The following is a 22,550-nucleotide window of genomic DNA, read 5'->3' as shown; positions in this document are numbered from 1 at the left end:
GTGTATGCAGTAAGCAATTCTGGGCCGAGAGCCCAGACTTAACTGTTCTATCAGAAATTGAATGCATCACCCTTAGTCGTCTGTATATCTACTGTTTCCAGATATTTCCCCCCTTCCTCTTGAAATCAGCTGCAGCAGGACATTCTCTGGGGATTTATTCCTATATAAAACCGTATAAACAGAACTGAAACTGCTGCTATAGTCTCCTCGCAGCTTTCTACCGACTCAGCAGAATGTCCAGTATTGAAGCATGGTGACTCAAGTTGAGGGGCTCTTATTTAATTACATGTTTTTCTTGCTTGTGCTTGGCAGGTGGGCCAGTGCTCATTTACACATTGGCTTTTGTGATCATAACAATGTTGCTTTTAATATGAACGCAAGCAAAACGGTTTTCCTTGCTATCACCTATTTGACCATGTGGTAAAGTTGGCATTTTTGAATTGAAATTTATTTAAATTAGCTCTGAAACAAATAGGTTGTGTTTTCCTACTTAATCAGCAGAAAATAAACCATTTTCAACCATCAACCATTTTGATAATCAGTGTGTTTATATAAATATGCTCTCCACACTGTTTTTCCCGCTGTCTCGCTCTCTACAGGCTGAGCTCTCTTGTTCTTTGGAGGCAGACCATTAAATTAGCAAAATATAATGACTTAAAAATGTGTGTTTTGTGTGACTTAAAGTTTTGTGAGGTTGGTTTTGGATGCTGACCAGTTTGACCACGAACTGTCCAGGTGGCGCAAATATTCTTGATTGTAGAAACTCGACCAATCATTTGTCACATTGCTAACAACTGTAATGTGCTGGGTCCATGAGCGGTAACGGTCAAGGACAAGGTCCACGAACTTCGCCTTTTCCACCTGTTGTGTCGGTTTTCCTGATGGAGAGTTTAAGTTTAGGCTTGAAACCAATTTGTGTTGTGACCCAAAGACAATACTTTTAGTTGTGGATATATTTAAGGATAACTCCTTTGTTGTAATGAAATCATATTCATCTTGATAGTCAAAGCTCAATGCAATTCATGGCATGTCGTGGCTGCATAAATCAGTGGTATCTTTAGCGTACATTGTTATACCTGCAGTGGTGTGGGGCACATCATTAATAAAAACTAAAACAGGAGTTTTCTCACAATGCCCTTGGGGTGTACTAAATATTAACTACAACTTGATAAATTACTGTCTCGGGACCCTCGGAGATCTAGAGGAAAGATAACTCTCCTCCAATAAAGTCCCAAATAGACTGGAAAAAAAGTTAAAATTTAAAATGTAAGCTTTTCAATACAAATATCCAGATCAATAACATAACATTTGGCATTTGGTTCCTGTGCAGCCAGCCAGCCAAGCGGGCTGTTGCTACTGAATACTGCAGATACTGTTCATCTCTGTGTACATGCTGGTGTTCAGCGATACATTCAGGTACCGGAGGACATTACACTCACTGCCTGTCTAATGAGCCTGCAGATACTGCGCCTGTAGGGTTTGACAAAGCAGACTTTTAAGGCTGTGCTGTTAATGCTTTTTCTTGCAACGTTTATTTGATGGGAATAAGAGTTTAATCGTCTCCATACATTTTTCATGTCTTTTCTCTTATGGAGTAAATAGCAGAGGTGTTTTTTTTTTTGATTGAACACGAATAAATAATGAATAGAAAGTAGAATCAATCTCCTTAAAACAAAAACATTTAATAATGCATGAGCAACAAACAACACATACAACTAAATTGCAGTGGTTAAAACATGAGAGAATACAATATTGAATTGCCTTACATCCACCCATTACCTGCACACACTATGAACATGGCCAATTCTTTCAGGGGCATCCTTCATGAGGGTCAATAACCCCAAAATGTACATTTTTGAATACCGCAGAGGTGGTTTTTGGTAAATATAGTACCCATCTGACAAGTCTCAGGCTGTCCAGTTGAGAACAGAAGATGCCCTGCTCCAGTCCAACGAACCTTTTTCTGGATATCGTCAAGCAGGGTAAGGTGAGTAGGTGGAGCACTTGTCCAGCGCGGAGAAGCACACTCCACTGCAGACGGGCGCATTATAGATCGTGGCTCAGCTCTTGATGTTCAATCTAGTGGGCAAATTCCCCGAAGCCCTCAGTTTCAATCCTGCACTGATGGAGATGTATCATGCACTTTCATTTCAAAGATTCAAAAAGTGCTTTGTGCCACAGTAGATATAGCTTCCGTGTACATTTCCGAGTTCCATCTTGCGGTTGGCTTATTTATTGGCAGACATTTTATTGCTGTTTAGCGAGGATACATTTAGCAGAGGACGTCTATGGCAGCACATTGTGCCCCCATGTTTGATGACAAGCTGCTCTCTGCAGTTTTACAGCCGAGCGAGCTGCTTTCACACAGGAGGGGAAGATGCAATGGTGGCTCACACCCCCGGCACCCGCAGTTACTGTTTTCTAGATGGATCGATATATCTGTCAACTTCTCCCTGAGTGGAGCCCATTTCATGTCCCTCCTGCCTTTGCTGCAGGGTACAACATAAAATAGTTCATGTTCCATCAAAGTCCGAAAGGACTGCAAAGTTTCTTTTGGACTTTCTATTCTAGAACGACGACGTAAGCTTCAAAGAGGTTTTTTAAAGACAAATTGACATTTTTCTTTAATATTTTTTGGTGCACTACATATATTTTAGAAGCCATACAGAAAAATGTGTGAGATCAGTCCACACTGAAGCAAGTATACTATGTGTATGGAGTGTTTCGCCAATAGTTAACAATTACAATTTCTTTCACTATACCGTGACACTTTAGTGTATACAATTTTTAGATTGCATTTCTTAATCAACACAACATATATAACAATTCATTCTTGAATTCAAATAATGTGCCTTTACACAGACCAGGTAAAAGTACGGAGACACATGCACTTGTTTTTTGTCTTTAAACTAACATCTCTCAAGATTGCACCATTTGTGTTTGTGTTGACCCCTGAGCCTCCATATCACTTTTTATTTTGCCTCAACCTTACTGATTAAGGTAAACATGACTCATGTTAAGAGTTTTTTCCTGACTGTATATGGACTTGGAATGCGGTGATATGTTCCACACATCGCACTTCACTCTCAACAGACGGGATGGGGAGACCTTCAGAGTGTAGGCTTGTTGGAAAAAAAGTGTGTTTTTTGCTGTAAATGCTGTGCTTCCCAGAAACAAATTATGTTTGTTTGGTCAGTGTTAGTTTGCCAATCAAGTGAGCAGAACACCATCTGTTCACTTCAGAACTAGCGAGGTGGCGAACCGCATTGAACTCAGTTTGTTGTGCACAGTTGTGTGTCTTGAAAATGCTCCAGTGCAGCTGCTCACTTCTGGGATTCATTTGTTTATCAGAAAATATGGGTAGAAATGCAAATCAGTGGCTCGATAACAGGTGCACAGGTTGCACACACAATGAAATGAAGTGTTCTCAGTGGTTTGCTGGGTGGAATATGGACCGACTGCAATTCTGCAAGCGTATATGCACAGAAGCAGACACAACACGTGGATATCACATGTATCCAAATTGTTTGAATAAGGAAGCTGTCTGAAGGAACAACTGTTGCAGCCGTGCCCTTAGAAGACAGAGCTTAAGGTTAGCGTGTCAGCTCGTCTGGTGGGAGGGGTTTAGGGCAGAGAGGGGGTGGAGCCATACTGCAAGGGTTCATTTTAATTGTTGTGTTGCTTATTCCAGAACACTGCCTACCCTGGGGTAACACTTGAATTACCATACGTTAGCTAGCTTGCTATGATAAAATGTTGTCATTTTAGCCAGAAAATGTGTCGCCAGCTAAAACTTGACAAGCCAGCTTTTGCCACTGGTCAACTAGAAAAAGCTACTTTTCTGCGAACCACTGCAAAACAACTTTAAAAGTCATTGTCTATTTAAATGTGTCTGTCCTGTCCCCTGCCAAAGTCTATGTAAGAATGTCATGTTGCAAAGGCACTGCTCTGCCCCACAGGTATACCTTCTAAATTATTCACTTAATTGAGACACTGTTCTAGTTCTCTGTGCTGCCCGTCCCAGGACGAATTTTCACACAATACTTCAAGTCCTTGAAGGCTTTAATTTCGTCAAGGCACACTTTTTATTCCAGCCTGCAGAACCATCCCCTCACTTTTCATTCCTGTGTGTGTGTGTGCGTGTGCGTGTGCGTGCTGGCATAATAACACACCGAAAAGAACTCCAAGGTCGGAGTCTGCAAAGTCTCTACACAGAGCAGGATTCACCAAAATAGACCTGCTTTCTGTCAGGTAACCTGTGGAATATCAACCCTGTTACAGTGCAAATTTAAGCCCAATCTTATTTTATACCCATGGCCGTCAGCCTGACTGACGTGTAATAATGAGAAAACGTGAACAAGTCAGTGTTTTCTGGAGCAAATTGACTTTAGTAATACGAGGGGAGCCGGTTAAAGGTTTGAGTTAATGACAGGCGTTTCAGATGGGAGAGCTTGGCATTGATGGATGAGTGCAATCGCGGTACAGTATGGGCTAATTAGTGGAGAAGATGATGCACTTGGTTGGTCCTAATGTCATCACAGACTCTGGGCGTAGCCTGTCAGTCATTATTAGTACTGACCTTGACATTTGGTCAGAGGATATCTCACAAACAGTGGCTCCACAGTTTTTCTCTCGACCCTTCTGTTGACTTTTCTCTCTCCAATTTTTACAGTGTATTTATCACACCGTCAGCCATGTCCCTCTCAAGAGCCCATGTTTTGCCATTAACGTCGTCCATTACTGTCACTCATTGTTTAATCCTTCCATTACACGTGATGCGGCGGGCCCGTAATGTACTGTCATTGCGGATTCATTGTTGGACACTTTCCCCTTAATTCTCCTTTTATATCTGTCCTACTCCTCCTCCTTGTGTGCTTTCTATCTCTCCTCTTCTTCTTCTCCTCCTCCTCCTTCTCTCGGGCCAATCAGACCACACCTCCATGGCAACCGTCAGTGAGTGTAAAACATCCACAGATGGTGCTGAGTAGAGCGAGCAGCAGGCACACTACGAGATCAAGTGTGGGAGTGTGTGTTTGTTTGTGTGTCTGAGAGAGACAGATACAGAGACTCATCGGATAACCACTGTATTGTGAAGCAAGCAGGGTAGTCTCTGGTAGCACAGAAGAAGAGTAGAGGAGCGCGTTTGCTCAGAGGAGTTGCAGGGAAAGTCTGAAGAGAAGGAGTGAGTTGTTGGAGGACAAAAAAAAGGGACTGAGAGAAGCCCCCAATCTTCCCAAGAGAGCAGGAGGTAAACCGCTGGTAAGCAAACATTAATGACCTGACAAAAAAAAAAAAAGCATTCAACATCAGGGCAGCCTTACCCTGGAGTCGCTCAAGCCCAGACACACACACACACCCACACACACACACATGTGAGCTCCCACTCACAGCTCTCCACTCGCTCATGATCGTGGCTCCCGCCACACGCAGACACAAGGGCCACGCTGACACAACCCGAGGAGAGGAGGAGAGAAGAGGACACTCGTCCTGTGACAGGACTTTGGCAAATTAAAAGTCTTCCTTGGAATTTTTTTTATTTTTTTACATTTTTTTTTTACCCTGAAGAGAGAGTTCTCCTTTTGTGCTGACCTTTCCAAGCCCACCCCTTCCTCCCAGGAGCAAAGATGAACTGCAGGAGAAGGTGCAAGCGGGAGATCTTCAAGTTCGCACAGTACCTGTATAGACTTGTCACGGGCACGCTTAACACCGGTAAGGCTCCTGGGGAACTCTGACAGGCTCCCTCCTGTGTTTCCGTTTGCGGTGATTACCTTAAATCTGCAGAGATTTCGGTGTTATTCTTTTGACAGTTTAGTCAAACTTCTTCACTTGATTCCTGTTGATCAAATTGGCTCATTGCAAAGTTATCATTGGGGACGCGGGGAGCTGTGTTGGGACACTTTCATACCACCGATGCCTCGCAGTATTTAGGATGTGTGTACATTTATGCCTGCAAACCCTGCGAGAGCTGTGTGAGCATTTCCAGAGTGGGTTTGAATTTATTTCCTTCTCTGCATCGTAATTTGTGTAAGTGTGCGTGTATGAGAGTGCAGTTTATGCCAAGAGGCAAAGGTGAAATCATTAAAATTAAAATAATAAATAAGAATCCAACGGCTTCTTTGCGCAGTCTTTGGCTTTGAAAAGAAAATGTAAATGTGTTCGAGCATCTGCAAGCTCTGTCTGGCAGTCATCATGACTAATATATTGGACCATCGTAGATTTCAGATTTTCATAAAAGTATGCAGTGAAAAACACAACCATGATGTGGAGCACTATTCTAACGCTGAATCCTTCTGAAATCTTCATATTTTATACACACACAGACTTTTTTTAATCAGTATTTCTGTACCTGAATCATGCTGCAAAGCATATTGGATTTAGTTACACACACACACACACCAACAGCTCTTTTAATAGGATAGATAGACCCAATGGTACTAACAGTATTAAACTAGGATTATAGTGGATTACCAGCAGATTACTCTATGAGGAGTTCATTACAGGATAAGGTTAGCAGCATTAGCATATTCTAATATCTGCACATATTACTGATATGCATCAAACTGGTGCTGGGAATTATTTACATACGTCATTAAGGCTGTGTTGCCATTGCTTATCCTTGGACCATACAGTGCACTGTGTGCCTTTTTTTGTTTATACAGTACCGGTGAGCTCTACAGATGATGTGACTAGTAGCAAACATTGACACCCTTGCCTTCCATGGCTCTTGTTTCGCTCTTGGATTTACTAAGCTTCTCTGTCAAGTAAGTTGTTGATTATCACGCTGCATGGGCGAGATTGTGCGAAGCCCCAGAGAGGTGCAACATGAGCATGCTAATGAATTCCAACATGTTTCTGTACATGCGAGACGTGCAATCTTTTTTTTTCTCCTCTCGCAGTGGCTCCTTCCTACTTGTTGTATGTAGAAAAATGACAGACGCTGCAGCCCGATGAAAGGTGGAGATCATACCAATGAATAAAGGCACGTGAAAGATACATAACGTGGATAAATCAATCGACTGGATCTGCCCACAGGAGTATGCTGTTGGTTTCCATAGCTACCAGCAGATCATTTAGGTCACATGGCAATTCCCATGATATTACCATGATGAATATAGTATAGTAGAAGTAATTTGGTTGAAAACAAGATGTGGCATAGCTTTGTACTGCGCTGTAGGCTGCAGCGTTTGATTGGGTTCAATATGGCCTTTAATATCAATGTTGGTACTTAATTCTTGATCATGTTACAAGTCTAAGCATATTTCCCTGTGGACAAATGCAATTACTGTACGTGTGCTGAGTAAGAGAAACATTCTTTATTTATTGACCACATTGTCTGAAGCAAACTGTGATGTTGGTGCATTTAACCTATGTTTGTATTGTACAACTGCAACCTGTGTGACCAATAATAGAAGCCATTAGCGGTCACTCATGAGACAAGTTCCTCTTGAGTGGATCCATTTCTCCATAAATACTGTATTAACTTTTCTTACACAGCCTATGCCGGAGATTAATAAAAGTGTAGTTTGACCCCAGCGACGCTACCTCTCTATTTGGGCGACCGCGGGAAGAGAATGATAGATGGAGTCAGTTAGCAGACCGCTTTAATTGAGGTGTCCTAGAACAGCCTCACAGTCATTGATCACTTGCTAAGGCCAGCAGAAACACTGAGTGTAATATAGGTGATGATGTGCGTGATGTAACAGGACCGACCTGGGCAGATTGAGCTGTACATCACATCTATGATGTCATTAATGCTTTTTGCCCACACAAGCTTTTTTTTTGATAGAGCAAGAGATCCAACTACAAGATCGTCTTTTAACGAGATGTGTGTTTAAAGGTCCAGTTTTGACCCCCATTATCCTCACATTTATGGCGCTGATGTGGAGTTATAGAGCAAATTGAATTCATCGGATGTCTTTGGAAAAATAATTTATTATTGCGTATGGCAACTGGTTTGGAAATGCAGCAGAAAGAGCAGGACAACATTTGTATTCATGCCACCAGTGCTGCCCAGTAGGCCTTGAATTTCCCATCTGTAGTGTGTGTAAAAAAAAGAGAGGAAACTAATCTTCCAGGTTATAAATCAAAACAGCTGTGTCAGCATATACAGCATGCAATGCATTGGAAGGCAGGGAGTTATTTGTTCACACCAGTGAGAATCTTCATCTGTTCCAACATTTCCAACACAGCCTCTGTGAGCTATCAGTCCACCAGTGTATCCATCAGGATCATTTAGACGTCTTAAAGCTGGGTGATTGATGCTGCTAACTTCTAAGTGACACATTTTCAATTCCATTATTGATGGAGCCAGCACCACTGGTTGTGCAGTGAGACGGCTTTAAACATGTCTATGCTTGTTGATAACTTTGTAGCACACCATTTCCTTTAAAGCAATACCTTTTCTTTTTAAAAAAAAAAAAAAATCTTTCACTGCATTGTCACTGATTGCTTCTTCCCCTTCAGTGATTGGCTGGAAGGCATCTCGGCTTCTGTAATGCAGCACAGGCTCAGACGCTAAGTCCAAGCATATTGTAAGAAATGTATGTAATCGTAATACATACCCTCACAGCCCACTGCCCTCACCTTGTATACGTTTGTTTCTTCTTAAACTAGTACAAGTTTGCCTTGTATCACTTTTCTTTGTGCTATTAAAGCTTTGATGCGCCTCTGTGAGCATTCAAACCTCTTTTTATTGATTTCAAGCAGTATGATTCAGCTTGTCAATGCAGTATTTTTTTTTTCCTCTGTGGTAATACATATTTCCTTGGTCTTGTTCTTCGTAATGGAACAATGCGGAATGCCTGTAATGTCTCTGAGCTTGCAAATTATTATATATTGCTTGCGCAGTGATGCAGTAAATGCTAAACGAGCGTTTCTATCTTATCTCTCAAGATGTTTCACTTTTATTGCTACCTAAATGGGATATTTTTTTGTTTGTTTCTCAACAGTGCAAAAGGATGATTGATTTCAACTAATATGTTTCTGAAGTTTGTATATACAAGTTCAATTACATCCATGCCTTAGTTAGACTGACAGCTTACTGAGACAGCTTGTCTGGGTCATGACTGTAAATTGTTTCTTGTCGTCTTTTTGGAAGAGCTCAAGGTCCTTTGAGACAATGTAGTCCAAAAACGAAGAAAAATATCTCTCTGAGAATTTACTTTTTGAATAAACCTTCTCATCTTCAGCTTAGGATAATATGCGGATACATACGTATGTTTAATTATTGAAAAAAGCCTCTCTAGTTCTACAGTAATTAAAAGTTGAAAGACGGTCTTATCTGGTGCCAAAGAAACCAAAATCAAAGAGCATGAAATGTACAAGGGAGAAGTCTGTTCTTTGTGAGTGGAGATGTGGCGGTACTCATCCACTCCATGGACACGAGACAATGCTGTGAAAGATGCACTCAGTGACTTTTCAGCATCCACTTGGGAGAATGTGTAGGGGGGGCTGCCCAGTGACGCGTGGACCCGTCTTTGTTTCCCTCTCTTTGGTTTCCCGGTGGCTATTAGCAGGTCATGTTCCACCTGTCTCATGAGGACCGCACGTTCAAAGCCCATAATCCCTGACCAAACACTGAATATTTGATACCCACGGGCAGGCCAGCTTGGCATCACGACTGTGCAGCGGTGTCCCCAGTCTCAATGGCAAAGAAAGAGTTGCTATTTAACGGCTTGATTTACTGTCTTGGCTGTGGTTTAGAGTAGGCGATAGAGTCGTAATGTATAGTGCAGCGTCTGCAGAGTTTTATTATAGACAGTGATAAAACATCACACATACAGAAATGTATCATACGCTAGGGTTTGAAGTCAATAGCTGCTTTGCTCCGAGAGAAACGACCTTTTATTTGTGGATTAACAGGCTTTTGAGTCACTTCTCTAATCATTTTTGCATAAATGTATGAACATTTGCCGACTCTGCAGAGTTCATAACATCTTAAAGTAGAACAAAATGACCAAGAGAGCTTCCAGTTTTTATTTAATTTTTTTCTGCTGCTGGTTTATAGCTTTTTTTCTTAAATTTACCACAATGCCCAAAAGCACGAGGTAGTATACGTTCTGTAGCTGAACATTTCTGCCGTGATCTTTGCACAGGCAGCAGATGGATAACCTTGTTGCGTAATGTTTTCTTTCACACCCAGTGAGCTAACACTGCATCTGCTTGAGTCACCTGACGGCATTAAACTTCAGTGTGATACACACTTACGTATATGTCCAAACTTTGCAACACTTGATTGTTTCCAGTACTTTGATTCATTTAACTGTTTTTTTTTTATAAACACAATCTCCCACTTTTTTCATTAAGTATTATATTGTTCATGAGCAATCTATGTCCCTCATGTGCGTTACATTAGTTTCCTAAATATGTGAGAGGAAACTAATAATAATGGACACTGTGTTGTTTCGTTGAGTAACAACTAACTATGATATACAGTAGCTTGACCAGATGTATTTGCACAGAATAGGATATAAGAGGCATATCTGCCTCTTGCATAATGGAAAAAGAAGAACAAGTATCAGTGTCATCTGGTAACGCGCTTTCTTTTAACCTTTCAGAATGACACCGTTTCAAAGGTTCACTGCCTCTGGCAAGGGCAGAAACAAGACATTTGACTGTGATATCTGTATCAATATCAGCTTCCTGGCAGCCTCAGTTACATTCTCTGGTTTCTGGTTTCTTCTGCTGTGTTGCCGGCCGACACGAGAAAAGCACAGATTCTTTGGCTCGTTGGGTCAGTGCACACGGGGCTCGGCTACATTGCCAGGAAGTCGTACGGGAGCTAAACTTCAGGCTGGTTCACTCAGATCCCCCTTTGCCTGGATGAAAAGGGAGTAATAGGCTTGTTTAAGCACTACAAGGTTATCTGGCCCAGTGGTATGTCGAAGATGAGAGGGAGTGTGTTCACTGTTGAGGTCAGGATTTGTTCGTGGTTGCACATGAGTTATGTGTGAATCGTATTTGTTTAAATTGGAGACCGTCTTGGGTTGGGTGTCCCTCCTGCCGCCACGCCCACTTCCTTACCTCTCTACACTCGCCTCCATTGCTCGGAACACACCTTCTTCGAACGCTGCCTTCATTTCGATCTTGACTGCACATTTGATAAGTTTTATGACTGAATCGTGACAATGAGACAAAATCTGTCCAGAGGCAGACAGAAAAATATAAACACTCACACGTTGAAAACAATATATCAGCGTTTCTGTCGTGGCAGGTAATAAGCTCTGTATCTTTCCATCAATTCTGCGCTATAGAAGCCCCCAAAAACACCGTCAATGCAGTCGTTTATTCAACTTTCTTCTCTAGGTTACAGAATAAATCCACTGTCACTTAGAAATTCCAAATCTTGTTATTAATTGCTCACTGTAAGATTAATAATTAGTTATTGATGAGCTGTTCATAGAAATGTCACGCGCAAAAAGTTGAAAAGAGTGATTAATGCTTCATGTGTCAGGGGACTAATCAGAGTTTTAGTGTCCTGTACACCATCAAATTTGAACTCCAACTCTTACTGAGATGAATGTGTTCAAATGCAATAAAAGGAACATCAAGTGCTTCAGATTGGCGCTCCAACTGGCACATGAGCGAAATTAGGTTTTTTTTGTACTTTTTTATTGATTGCCTCTCTTGTCACCACTACAACATCCACCTATTAACTTCCCGGGATTGGATTTTCCCCTCATTGTTTCTATATTTGCATTCTACATTTGCCCCTGGTTATCCTGTGTTCCTCTCCATTTAAATTCACCCTCGCCAGCCCACATAATCAGTTTTCCCATTTGTGCTAATGCTTGTAAACGAGCGACCTTCTGAGGGGAAAGGATGGCGGAGTTATTTTTAGTTTGGTGAGCACGGTTGGGTTACGAAGCTGCTGTGTACGCAGCAAATTCAATAATAAAAAAAAAACAGCACAATAATTGGTACACTGTTTTCATGGTTAAGCTAAATATTAAATATAAAAGAGCTAGTCTCAGTGGACAAAAGCTAAACAGCGTAAAATAACTGGTGAAACAAGACTGTAGGCCGTGTAAGATGGCGGACCATTAAGAGGAGTTTAATTTGTTTGGTTGTTCTCTAAGCTCATTGTTATCACTGCAGAGAATTGTTTTATTACCCCGGTGCTTCTGCTATCTGCTCCAACTCTCCCTCAAGTGATCATTACTACTGTTAAAATTAAAAAAAAGTTCCCACCCTTTCCTTCCTTGTTCTCTCTCCGTCCACTTTATCCTGCTTGTCCTTTCCAGCTTTGCATCCCCCTTTTCTCCTCTCCTACTCAACTTTATCTCCTCTCGCACACTTTATAATCACTTAATTTCCTGTTGAGGCTCTTTGTTTCGAATGCAGCCTTTTGTCAGTTGCCCTGGCTGTGCGAAACGGGAGACAATGTCCTCTCCATGCTCCGTCAGCCGGCAATTACTCGGGCTGCAGCCTTGCTCCCGCTATCTGCCAACAAAAGGAAAACCGGTACACTTTTAAGACTCAGATTGGAGATGAACAAGAGGACCCCCCCCCCCCCCCCCCCCACTAATAAGCTCTGAGATAGTCACAGGTATCATGCAACACCTCTGTGCTGAAGTGAATTGCTCTCGTATCGTATTGTTCATATTTTATTGAGAGACTTGTCTTGCCGCAGTCTCGCAGGAATCTGCCCATTTGTACTTTTTTCTTTATCATATTTCATTTCCCTCAGTTACTGATGAAAAGGGCTGTTCACAAATTGTTTGCCTGTCTTCTGTGATTGGGTCGAGATTGAAATTTCAGCGGGTCGTTCTCCCTCACAGAAAGCGGAGGTTTTTGCGCGAAATGTCAAACAGTCGGATAAACTGAGACGATGAAAAGTTGGAGAAGTGGCGGGATGTAAATGACTATTTATGCAAACTGAGTTTTTTTAAATTTTTTTTAACGTTTTTGGTGTGGATGAATGTGTTTCTGCTTTCCTGAGTAACGGATGTATTTTTTGTTCTAATTATGACATAAAGGTCTGTTGCTTTTTCAGTGCTTTTCAGCAGATTTGGACAAGTATTAATAATCTTCCACAAAACCAATTATTTCCTGGGACCAACCTAACGAAGTGTACTGAATCAGGAAAAACTAAATGTGTGTCCGCGTGTGTGTGTGTGAGAGAGAGAATGAGTGTGCATCTTAGATCAAGGTAGTGCAAACAGTGTTAAACTTCCTAATTACTGTTAGCTTCTGTGGAGCAGCGAGAGAAGCACGTAGATGTCCCATTGATTAAGAGTCAGCGAGCTAAAGAAAGGTTAGAGCTAATGACAGAACACACACTAACACACACACGCACACACACGCTTTCTATACAGTCCCATGAAGAGAGTATGAGAACATTGCAGTTCTTTCTGTTCTGTTGGACAAACCACATTGTTGGTGTCTGAGGCACTGCAGAGTAAAATAGCTGCAGTATGGCATCACTATTGCATGGTCATTGTCAAAAAGGTGGTTTAAATCATATTCGATTGCACTAGTATATATCATGCATACATTTTCTTGTTGTATTTTTCCACAATGAGATGAGCTGTATACATATATTTTTTTTCTTGCATGTTTCCAATATAACTTGAGGAGCTGGTCTGGTCTCGGGTGCGGTTTGACCCGGCTCAGGGTTTGTAGGCGTTGCAGGGTGCAGAGGATAATGTGCTGTAGTATGACCTGAATGTTGCTGCCCATCCTCAGCACTCGATAGGCTCCGACTCAAGGACACTACAACCTAGCCACTCACTACCGCCTGGTCTGTGGGCGTCACGGCCAAGATTAAGCCAGATACATTTCCCCCATCAACTCCCCACACCCACGTTATAATCAGTCACTCTCTCAGCCGCAGCTCGTCACGGACGGCCATGCAAAAAATGGAGCTCCATCTCCATCATTCTGCAGACAGGTCCACCTATCGCCCCATTACTTACCTGGTTAACTCCATCAACGGCAGGCAGGTGTAAACAGGAAGGATCTTGCTCGTCTGACATCGCTCTCGGAGCTTTTAAAGGCACAAATTAATTGACAAATGATCTGGAGCAAGCCTAATGTGTGTAGTGCCTGTAAGGTGGCTGCTGTGTCAGTGCTTTAGCCACATATATGTATATGTGTGGCTCTCAAACTGAAAGTACTGACTTAACACAATAAACTAAACAAATATTATTTTTTCAAATAACACTGAGGTTGGGCAAACATAGTGTGTGTGTGTGTTTTATTTATATATATATATATATATATATATATATATATATATATATATATATATATATATATATATATATATATATATAAACTTAAATTAGCTCTCTTTTTTTGGTAGGCGTCAGCGCGACCAATAGGAATTTAATCAATGAGTTTTATTTCTTATGGTTCTTGTGTTTCAAATACATGGGCCAGCCATTAAATAGATGTTGGGAGGGGGGAGATCTGGCACAGTGTAGTTCCTGACAGATTGACGCAGTAGGGGGACTTGAGAGAAACAGGTAAAAAAAAGTAGACGAGATACCCCAGACTATTAGTCCTTTTGTGTGTGTGTGTGTGAAGCTCAAAATACACTGAATCTTCCACTCCCTACAGTCCAACTAAATAAAATATTTCATTAAATTTCCTGTGTTTGATAAATGCCCTCATTTTTAACTCCATGCACTTTTCATGAGTTTTCTGTCTGAAGCTATAGCTCAAGGTAACAGGGGTGCACTATGACATCATTAGGGTTATTTTCTCAGACTTAACAAAGCTTCTCCAGAGACACAGCAGACATTATACGACTGTGTTCATCGGCTTCACAGTACAAGTGAACTTAAAGTGTTTGGCTGATCAGCACCAGTTCATACTGACTGGCCCAGTCTGTTTCATACAAGAAATTAATAGGGATGTTTTCATCACGCTTCCTGTTCTTTTAACATTTCCTCCATCAGAGAGCCGATAAAAGCCACATTTCTGTGTGTGTTTTTTTTGTTGAAGTACTGTATTTCTTGCACTTATTTTGGAAGGAAGTAAACCATTGGCTTTAGAGCGGTGATTCCTTTTATACTTTTCATATACAGTTATAAATCTGAATTTGCAAGCTTTCAATCAACACATTCTGGTAGCGCTCCTTTCCAAGCATGCATGTACCCAGCTTGAATAATTGTATTACAATTCCATCAATAAGACATAAAATGATCTAACCTTGAAATAATAAAGCCACACATGTTGCTTTTTTGAATGTGTGGGGAAAGAAAGGAGGATAATCTTCAAATCATGGTTAGAACTTTTTTTTATTGACGGCATTATAGACCAGCAATGGTGTGTTTACAAAGATTAGTGTCAGATTCCAATCAGTGTTTTTTTGCTCCAATCTTCGCTAAATGTACACATCCCACAAAAGAGTGCAAAACCGATCCCATTCTGGAACCGGTAAGACACGGACTGCTGAGCTGTTTCCTTTAAGAATGACACTGCAAAATACCTCCAACAGATTAAATGGTTGCAGCTCAACGTGTGAATGTAGCAAACAGTGGAGGAGATGATGTATGACACACCGAGCAACAGAACGTCCTCCGGGGAAGCGAGGTGTTATTTCTCCTCGGTCTCCTGCATTTTCCACGCACCGCCGGAACCGTCGCAGATTCAATTTAAATGCAAAGCTTCGGAGGCAAAGGTATTTGTTTTTGCCATTTACAGTACTTCTGCCTCAGCAATCACTGAGGCCTTTCTCCTTGTGGACAGCGCTCCACAGATCACACTGATCATTCCAGTGTCTCCTAATAAGGATAAATCGCCCCTTTGCACTTGTCCCTCTTCTCAGGTTCTTCGTCTTTCGTCTTATTCCTCCTCCTGCTGTCTTTTTCTTTTTCTCTACTCTTCTGTAATTTAACTGTGCCCCCAAAGGAAATCTGTGTCTTTTCTCCTGATCTCTTATTCTGTTTAAATTGATTGTAATTAATCTTAAGGGAACAGATCCGCACGTACGTGGCCTTCACTAGTTGTAAAACTGTACTGTGGAATAATTAGAGCTATTCATCGTCCAGCTAATGGGCTGGTCTGATTCAGTGATGGGGAATATTGTGTCGTTGAATTAGCAGGATGTAATTGGTCGTGTGGATTTCTATAACCTCCTTTTTGAAGGAGAAACACATTTGGAGGCAAAACCACAGGTTTTCAGCCCAAGAACAAAAGGGCAAAGGAAAGAGTTTGTGGTGTATTTTATACCTTTGGGTATACCACTCTGGTTGGTGGTGTGGTTGCTGGGAATGTCGCCAGCCTGCTTGAACCAGGTCACGTCAGGACAGACGGTGGTCAGGACAGTGCAAACAGGTAGATAAGTGTAGCTCAGTCTATAACAATGACTGCATTGGAGCCTCACTGGGATGTGACTGAATACATATGCATGAGAAAAAAAAACCCTTTGTGTATCGGTGAGACAATGAAAATGCAGGAAAGCCAGTTTGAGTAATAGTTCAAATTGAGTTTAAATGCTACTCGGATGCCGAAACATTGCACAACAGTTAATAATACCGTGATCTATTTTCGCTTGCCTGTACTCTTGTTCAGCTTGGAGATTCCTTTCTCGTAGTTTACAGTTGTAATCTCTTAAAAACAATAAAACAGTATCCTGTTTGTTGTGAAAGAAAAACAACAACTTGTAATCTGAGCTTTGCGAGGGTAAATAAAGCGGAATCAGTGGAGCGGAGATGGAAACGCTGAGGGAGTAAATAGAGATGCAGACAAAGCAATATTAGCTTCTCGTACTTCCATTCTTGTCCTTTGTGAGATGTATCACTTGATGCCAGGGAATGAGCGAGAAAAAACATTCTCTGATGTGGCAGATTCACTCGAGAAGCCAACCATTCCTCCATGCCAACAGTTACAAACAAGGAATACAGTGTTATAATAGATTTTTAGCTCTTTAAACTGCATCTCTGCCTCTCTTTGTCCGTGCAGTCGTCCACGCTTCAATCAATTCAAGAGATACGATCCTAAATGTAATGTTGTGAAGCTTTGAGAGTTATAGGCTCAGCTTCTGCAGACACAGAGAAATAAACAAATAAGCCAGGTCATATTACATTCCCAGATCTGTGTGGCTGATGCCGTGATGCACCATTTTCACTGCGTCGTTCAGTTGGAAATAGTTCCCACCTTGAGATTCAACTGTTTATCATGAGGCAGGAGGTGCGTTTGAGTTCAGACTTATACCTCAGTAGAAATTCCAAGCTTTGGCATAAACAGGCCTTCAGGGTCGGTTCAAAAGTTTTGCTTCATAATCATGTTATGTGACTGTGACTACTGACAACTTCAAATCACAGTTGAAAAATATTGTCCTATATTTTTTCATAAAACAAACTGTTGGCCAGTCAAATCCACAGGATGTAACAGACTATAGGACTTTTAGCTACCACAACATTCCCATTTTACCAGCAATTGAAGCTAAAAAAAAAACCCTGACAACAATATGAAGTTTTTGACCTAAAACTAAGAAATGTCACATTTTGGAATCATTATTAACATTGAATAATGCTCAAAACTTCAAAGATAAAAACTTGTTAGTAATATATTGATAATAATGGAGTTTACTTTGGCGAGTAAGAAAATATAATTATGAAAATCATTATCCTATACTCTGTCGCCTCTGGGAATGTGTGTTTAATGCTAATCTCCTATTGTCTAAATATCACAGACTCGTTTAGGCATTGCTTAATTAAATGCAAACTTAATTACAAAGTGAGGCACTATGATGAGAAATGCATTGAATAATGCTTTACCACCATGTTTTAAAACCCACAAAAGATAAAAGGAGAAAATAGTGTGATGTTGCTACGTGGTATGATTTAAAATGAATGTCGTACAATGTTTTATGATCAATTGCATAATTTTTGTGGATACCACCGCAAGTATGTGTCCATTTGCATATGTGGATTTCCTGATTAGCCTCACATAAAATATAGATAGCCCTTGGTTTGATCTTGGAGAGGAGCCAATATGTGGTTGTTTGTATGCTGCCATTGAAGATAAATGTAAAATACATCTGAATGAGCTTTGAGCAGTGGGGCGTCGACCAAGCAGTAAATATGGTATTTTTTGTGTAGTCCTCATTTCCATCCCATCACAGCATGTCATTTTTCCCATCTGTCTTTGTAATTACATTTCACTTACAATGCAATGTATTAAAACAGCTTTTTTGAATACAAAACAACCTACAGGCGGTGTTACAACAAATGTCTAAATTGTGGAGTATTGCATACATTTATGCATGTGGCTGCGATGCCAGGTTCAGCCTCGCTGTAAGGATATCAGGTTTGGTTTAACGTATCATACCCATGTCTTGAAGTGAAATCCTTAATTGTGTCATGTAGAATCACAATTCAATCAGATTAGCATACTTGCCCACTTTTAACTTCTCCCACCTCATATTGCTCTTTATGAATTCTTATTATTGCTCTTCATGAATTCTTATTCGAGTTCCGCTGTAACTTTTCACCCGCTTTCTGATTTACAGGCTGTCTGGTGAGCGATGACTTCATACGTAAAGGGCAAATATAGAGTGCCAATGTTCCCTCAGTGGCTGCAATTGAAGCAGTGTACGCCACAATGGGCTGATGGAAAGTGCCGTCAAAGACAAGGCTCGCTCCGGGAGGCTGATATTGTCTGTCATGCAGCGGTGCTGGTGTAGGGTTTCAGTGTGGTACGGTAGGAGGCTACAGTTCTCTGCCATGTTTCACACTGGTATTGTCCGTGTAACCAGACACTCTTGGGTTTTGATAAGGTATTATGAAAAGCATTAGTCGCTAACAACCGGTTGTTCTTATAGCTTTGTTATTGCTTGATTTTATACCTCACCATGTTTTCCCACCATCCCTTGATTTGGAGCTTAGCAAAGTATTACATATAATCTACTGGAAAAAGAAACCCAGTTTGCATTTTAATTAGTGCAGTCTCATGCTTTTCCTAAATGCCATCTCCAAAGACTCCGAGACACTATGTTATGCACTGATTAAACTGTTAAACTTGCATTTTTTTATTTTTATTTCCCATTTTTGGGGTGTAACAACACATTGAAACACAACATTAATATATTATCACCATACCAAGTTGATATGGCTAAATGTAGATGTAGATTTACACATGAAGCCAACAAGGAGCAACATTAGCAATCATCAGATCAGTCATGTTTACCTGGTAATATCTCCAATTGTCTCTACGACCAATGATTTACTAGATCTTTAGCTGCTAAATGCTCCGCGATGCAAGTTGCTGACGTTGTATGTTTGTTAGTGCTGGCCAAGCTCTATCTAAAGAGTCCATCGAAGCCTTTATGTTGAAAACCGCAGCCTGCTGCAGTTGGTAGTTGCGTTGAGAGCAAAGCCCCGTAGAGCTGAGGGGAACTGTATATTTTGATCATAATTCTCACAACACATTTGTCATTACCAATAGTCATTGTTTCTTTTGTTAATTTTCAAGACACTACACTGCTGTAGGTTTGTAGAAAGTGCAAATTTTGAGTTGTGGCCAATGGTACATTGAGGTTATCAAAATGAATTAATCTTCATTAATCAGCAGACTAAGTCTATTTAAGGCCTAGAAAGAAGTGTCCTAACAGCTCACCTTGAGAGGACCGTTGGTGATCGTAATTAGGCTCCCTTGTGGTAAATCCCCCCTTGTCGTACCAGAGGTTGAACGTGAACAGCATTGTTGTGTTTCTATCAGTTCTTTTCCTCTCAAGCTTCACCGTTTCCGTCTCATCTCTTCCAGTATCTAGTTTGTGGAAGTGATGGCGCCAAGCGCAATGATAGTACCTCCAGGTTCATGTTTTATGGAGGACCCCATTACACATGAAAAATGGACCTTGTCCTGTAATGGCTGGCTAAATCCAGAGCCCGGAGTGAGCACGGAAAATGCTCTGAAAAGGGGAAGACTTCTACGCAAAAGATGCTATGATACTGGTGACATGTTGTTTTTATTGGAGAAAGACGCTGGCAGGATGTGTGAAATTTCATTTAGCCCGACATGGATGGGCTTGTTATAGATCGTTCATGATGATGACGATGCGTTATGTGAAAGGATTGTATCGGTATATTGAATAAGGCTTTCAGGAGGCTGTGCTGATGAAGACAATTACTTTGCCAAGTCGAGGTGGATCACGGAGAGTAAATAAAGCTTTTGCAGTAGAGGATCCATTGATCTTTGTTTGCTTCGTGTTCAAACAGGGAAATCTACCTCTTAATGTGTTCAAGTGCTTGGTGAAAATACCTTAGTCAAACATTTGAAGCTCACATTCCCAGCTGCAATATGAATTTACCGGATATAAGCTGCAGAAATATGAATGTTCTCCCTGTGAAGCTGGGTGAGTCACGCGCCAAAGCAACACCGGTGCAGCTACGCTACAAACTCGCAACAAAAGGGGCCTCGTTATCGATCGTCAGTGTTGCGGTGCCCAGTAGCGCACTCACAGGAAAACACACTCACTCTTCAGCAAGCAAACACGCGAGCAGAGTGCACTCGACACGTCACAGGGAGATCGCATTTCCCGCCGGGCTCCCTTTCCTCTGCCCCACACTGAGTTCTGAGCCCTGGCCCTCAAGTGACAACCAGACAAATTGGTCTTGAAGAAGCCCAGAGGCAATCAGAGTGCACAACTCGCCCCCAATTACTTGTCCTTTAACAAAACGATCACTTTGCTCAGCGAATCTGACCATTGCAAGCTGGGACGGGCCGAAATAGACTCTCTGGCCGGGTGAGTAAATCTCCGGGGTAATGAAAAAGAGAAAGGATCAAGAGGTAAACTTTTTGATATGAAAAGGCAGTTGGAGGCTTCAGCTTGAAATGTCCTCAGGTTAACTGTATGGAAACTGTTGTTTCTCCTCTTTTGCTCTTTACCAAAAACTGCTCAATAAAAAGTCGCAGTCGCAGTTCTTCTTTCAGTCTCTGAAGAAACACCAATCACATGGCTCTGCGTTACAAAAGGAGGATTAGCTAAAGTTGGACAATTACAGCACATCATAAATGTATTTCATGTCTCATAATGTCTGACCCAGACAAGAGATCGAAACAATAATTTCCTGCAGCTTCGGGGGATTTAGTCTCCTCACGTGCCGCGGCTCTGATTACTCAGCACTGCTTTATAGCCCTTGCATGGCTTTAACCTATGCAGATACTGATTGCCCTCACTTTGCAAGTCTGATCAGTCAACCTTACCGTTATCATGGACTATTAGAATATGATATAGTAAGTGAACAAAAGGGCACTGGAAGTGTGTGTTTATTCTTATTGGGCTGTCATTATATCCACATATGTTTGTTGCCTTTGTTAACCCAGAATTTAAAATATGTTTTCCGACAGCAGGTGGTCACTGAGGTTTTAGAGTGCCTGTCACTGGGATTGTAAGTGGGCTTGTGGCAGGGCTGCTGCTTTGACGGAACAGTGCAAAAATACTTGTCCATTTCAAGGGGACTTGTGCATGTGTGGGCTGTCATGAGTCATCTGCCGGCCATCATTAGCACTGAACATATTGGTCTTTTATGTCCAGATACAATCTGTTGCATGTGGCAAAAGAGGGAGCAACTGAATGCAAATGTATGTATGAAGCAGGAAGTAGCAATCTTTCACAAATCACTCATTACATTGTCTATTAATTGCACTTGGGCTATTCGGTTTTCTCACTCTGCATTTAAATGGTGACTTTGGTGTTTTCTACCATGTTGTTGTGACTGATGGGAGCAAACATTTTTGATATTGGTCCAGTATTGAGGGATACCGCTGTAATTAGCGTCCCGAAAAAAAAAGAGCTGCTTGGGCAGTTGTGAAGTTTTGCTTTTGAAAGGCTGAGGTTGTTAAGTGTCTGAAACGTTACAGGTCCCACTCTATGCAGCATTCTTCCTCTGTGGTGCATGAGGTCACAGGAACCCCACCAGTCTCCCGAGCGTCACGACCTTGCAGCAGCTGGTTCACTCTCGGCTGCCTGTTGTCCGCCTCTCTTTATCTTTTCTCCCCTCATCCGCTTTTCAATTTGTCAGTGCTCTTCATCCATATACTGTGGTTTAAATATTTATATATATGGCGTCAATCAAATTTAAAGATCTCGCACGCAAATTTCTCCCCCCTTAAATTGAAAAGGTTTTAGATAACACAGAGCTACTTTTTCTGTACTCGAACATAAACTCTGCCTGAAAGTGACTCTTTCCATAATGTCAGACACTTATGATAACAATCAGTGCCTGTTTGGTCAAAACAAACACTTTTAGTGTTTTAAATGGCGGCTACAGCTCGCCACGAAAGGATTATATTTAGTTTGTGAACAGCTGCCAAACGGCGCTCTGGCTCAATACTGGACCAATTTCAGAAATGTCCTTATCAGTCAGTTAGACACACAAACATGGTTCAGGTTGAAAAATACCAAAGTTACCCATGAAGTTGAAGCCAGACTAAACAATGTATTGGGTTAGATCATTGAAAGTAACTCTACTAATCTCTTATTCCTGGGGCCTGTCTCACGAAGCTGGATTTCGGCTTAGCGAGGTAACTTCTGGAGTAACTCTAGGTTTTCCGTCTCACAAAGCTGGTTACGTTGCCTCGGTAACTTACGCTGA

The 22,550-nt window shown here is 41.4% G+C and overlaps 1 protein-coding gene across 5 annotated transcripts in view; it reads left to right on the top strand.

Annotated features, from left to right (window-relative positions):
- The window catches only part of kcnip4a (potassium voltage-gated channel interacting protein 4a), a 110,352-nt gene that overhangs the window by 28,954 nt on the left and 58,848 nt on the right, over positions 1-22,550 (top strand). Inside the window, exon 1 of one of the 5 annotated variants that reach the window (XM_068587320.1) lies at positions 5,028-5,709. The exons of the other annotated variants lie outside the window; for them this stretch is intronic. Coding sequence (XP_068443421.1) covers positions 5,625-5,709 — 85 coding nt within the window. The 5' untranslated portion in view covers positions 5,028-5,624. Of the gene's footprint in view, positions 1-5,027; positions 5,710-22,550 lie in introns of those variants that run through there. 5 annotated transcript variants of the gene reach the window in all.

The sequence above is a fragment of the Clinocottus analis genome, unplaced genomic scaffold (assembly GCF_023055335.1).
Source record: "Clinocottus analis isolate CAN_PGR_092001 unplaced genomic scaffold, fCliAna1.0.p SCAF_21, whole genome shotgun sequence".
NCBI lineage: Eukaryota > Metazoa > Chordata > Actinopteri > Perciformes > Cottidae > Clinocottus > Clinocottus analis.
This window is presented reverse-complemented; position numbering and strand designations above follow the sequence as displayed.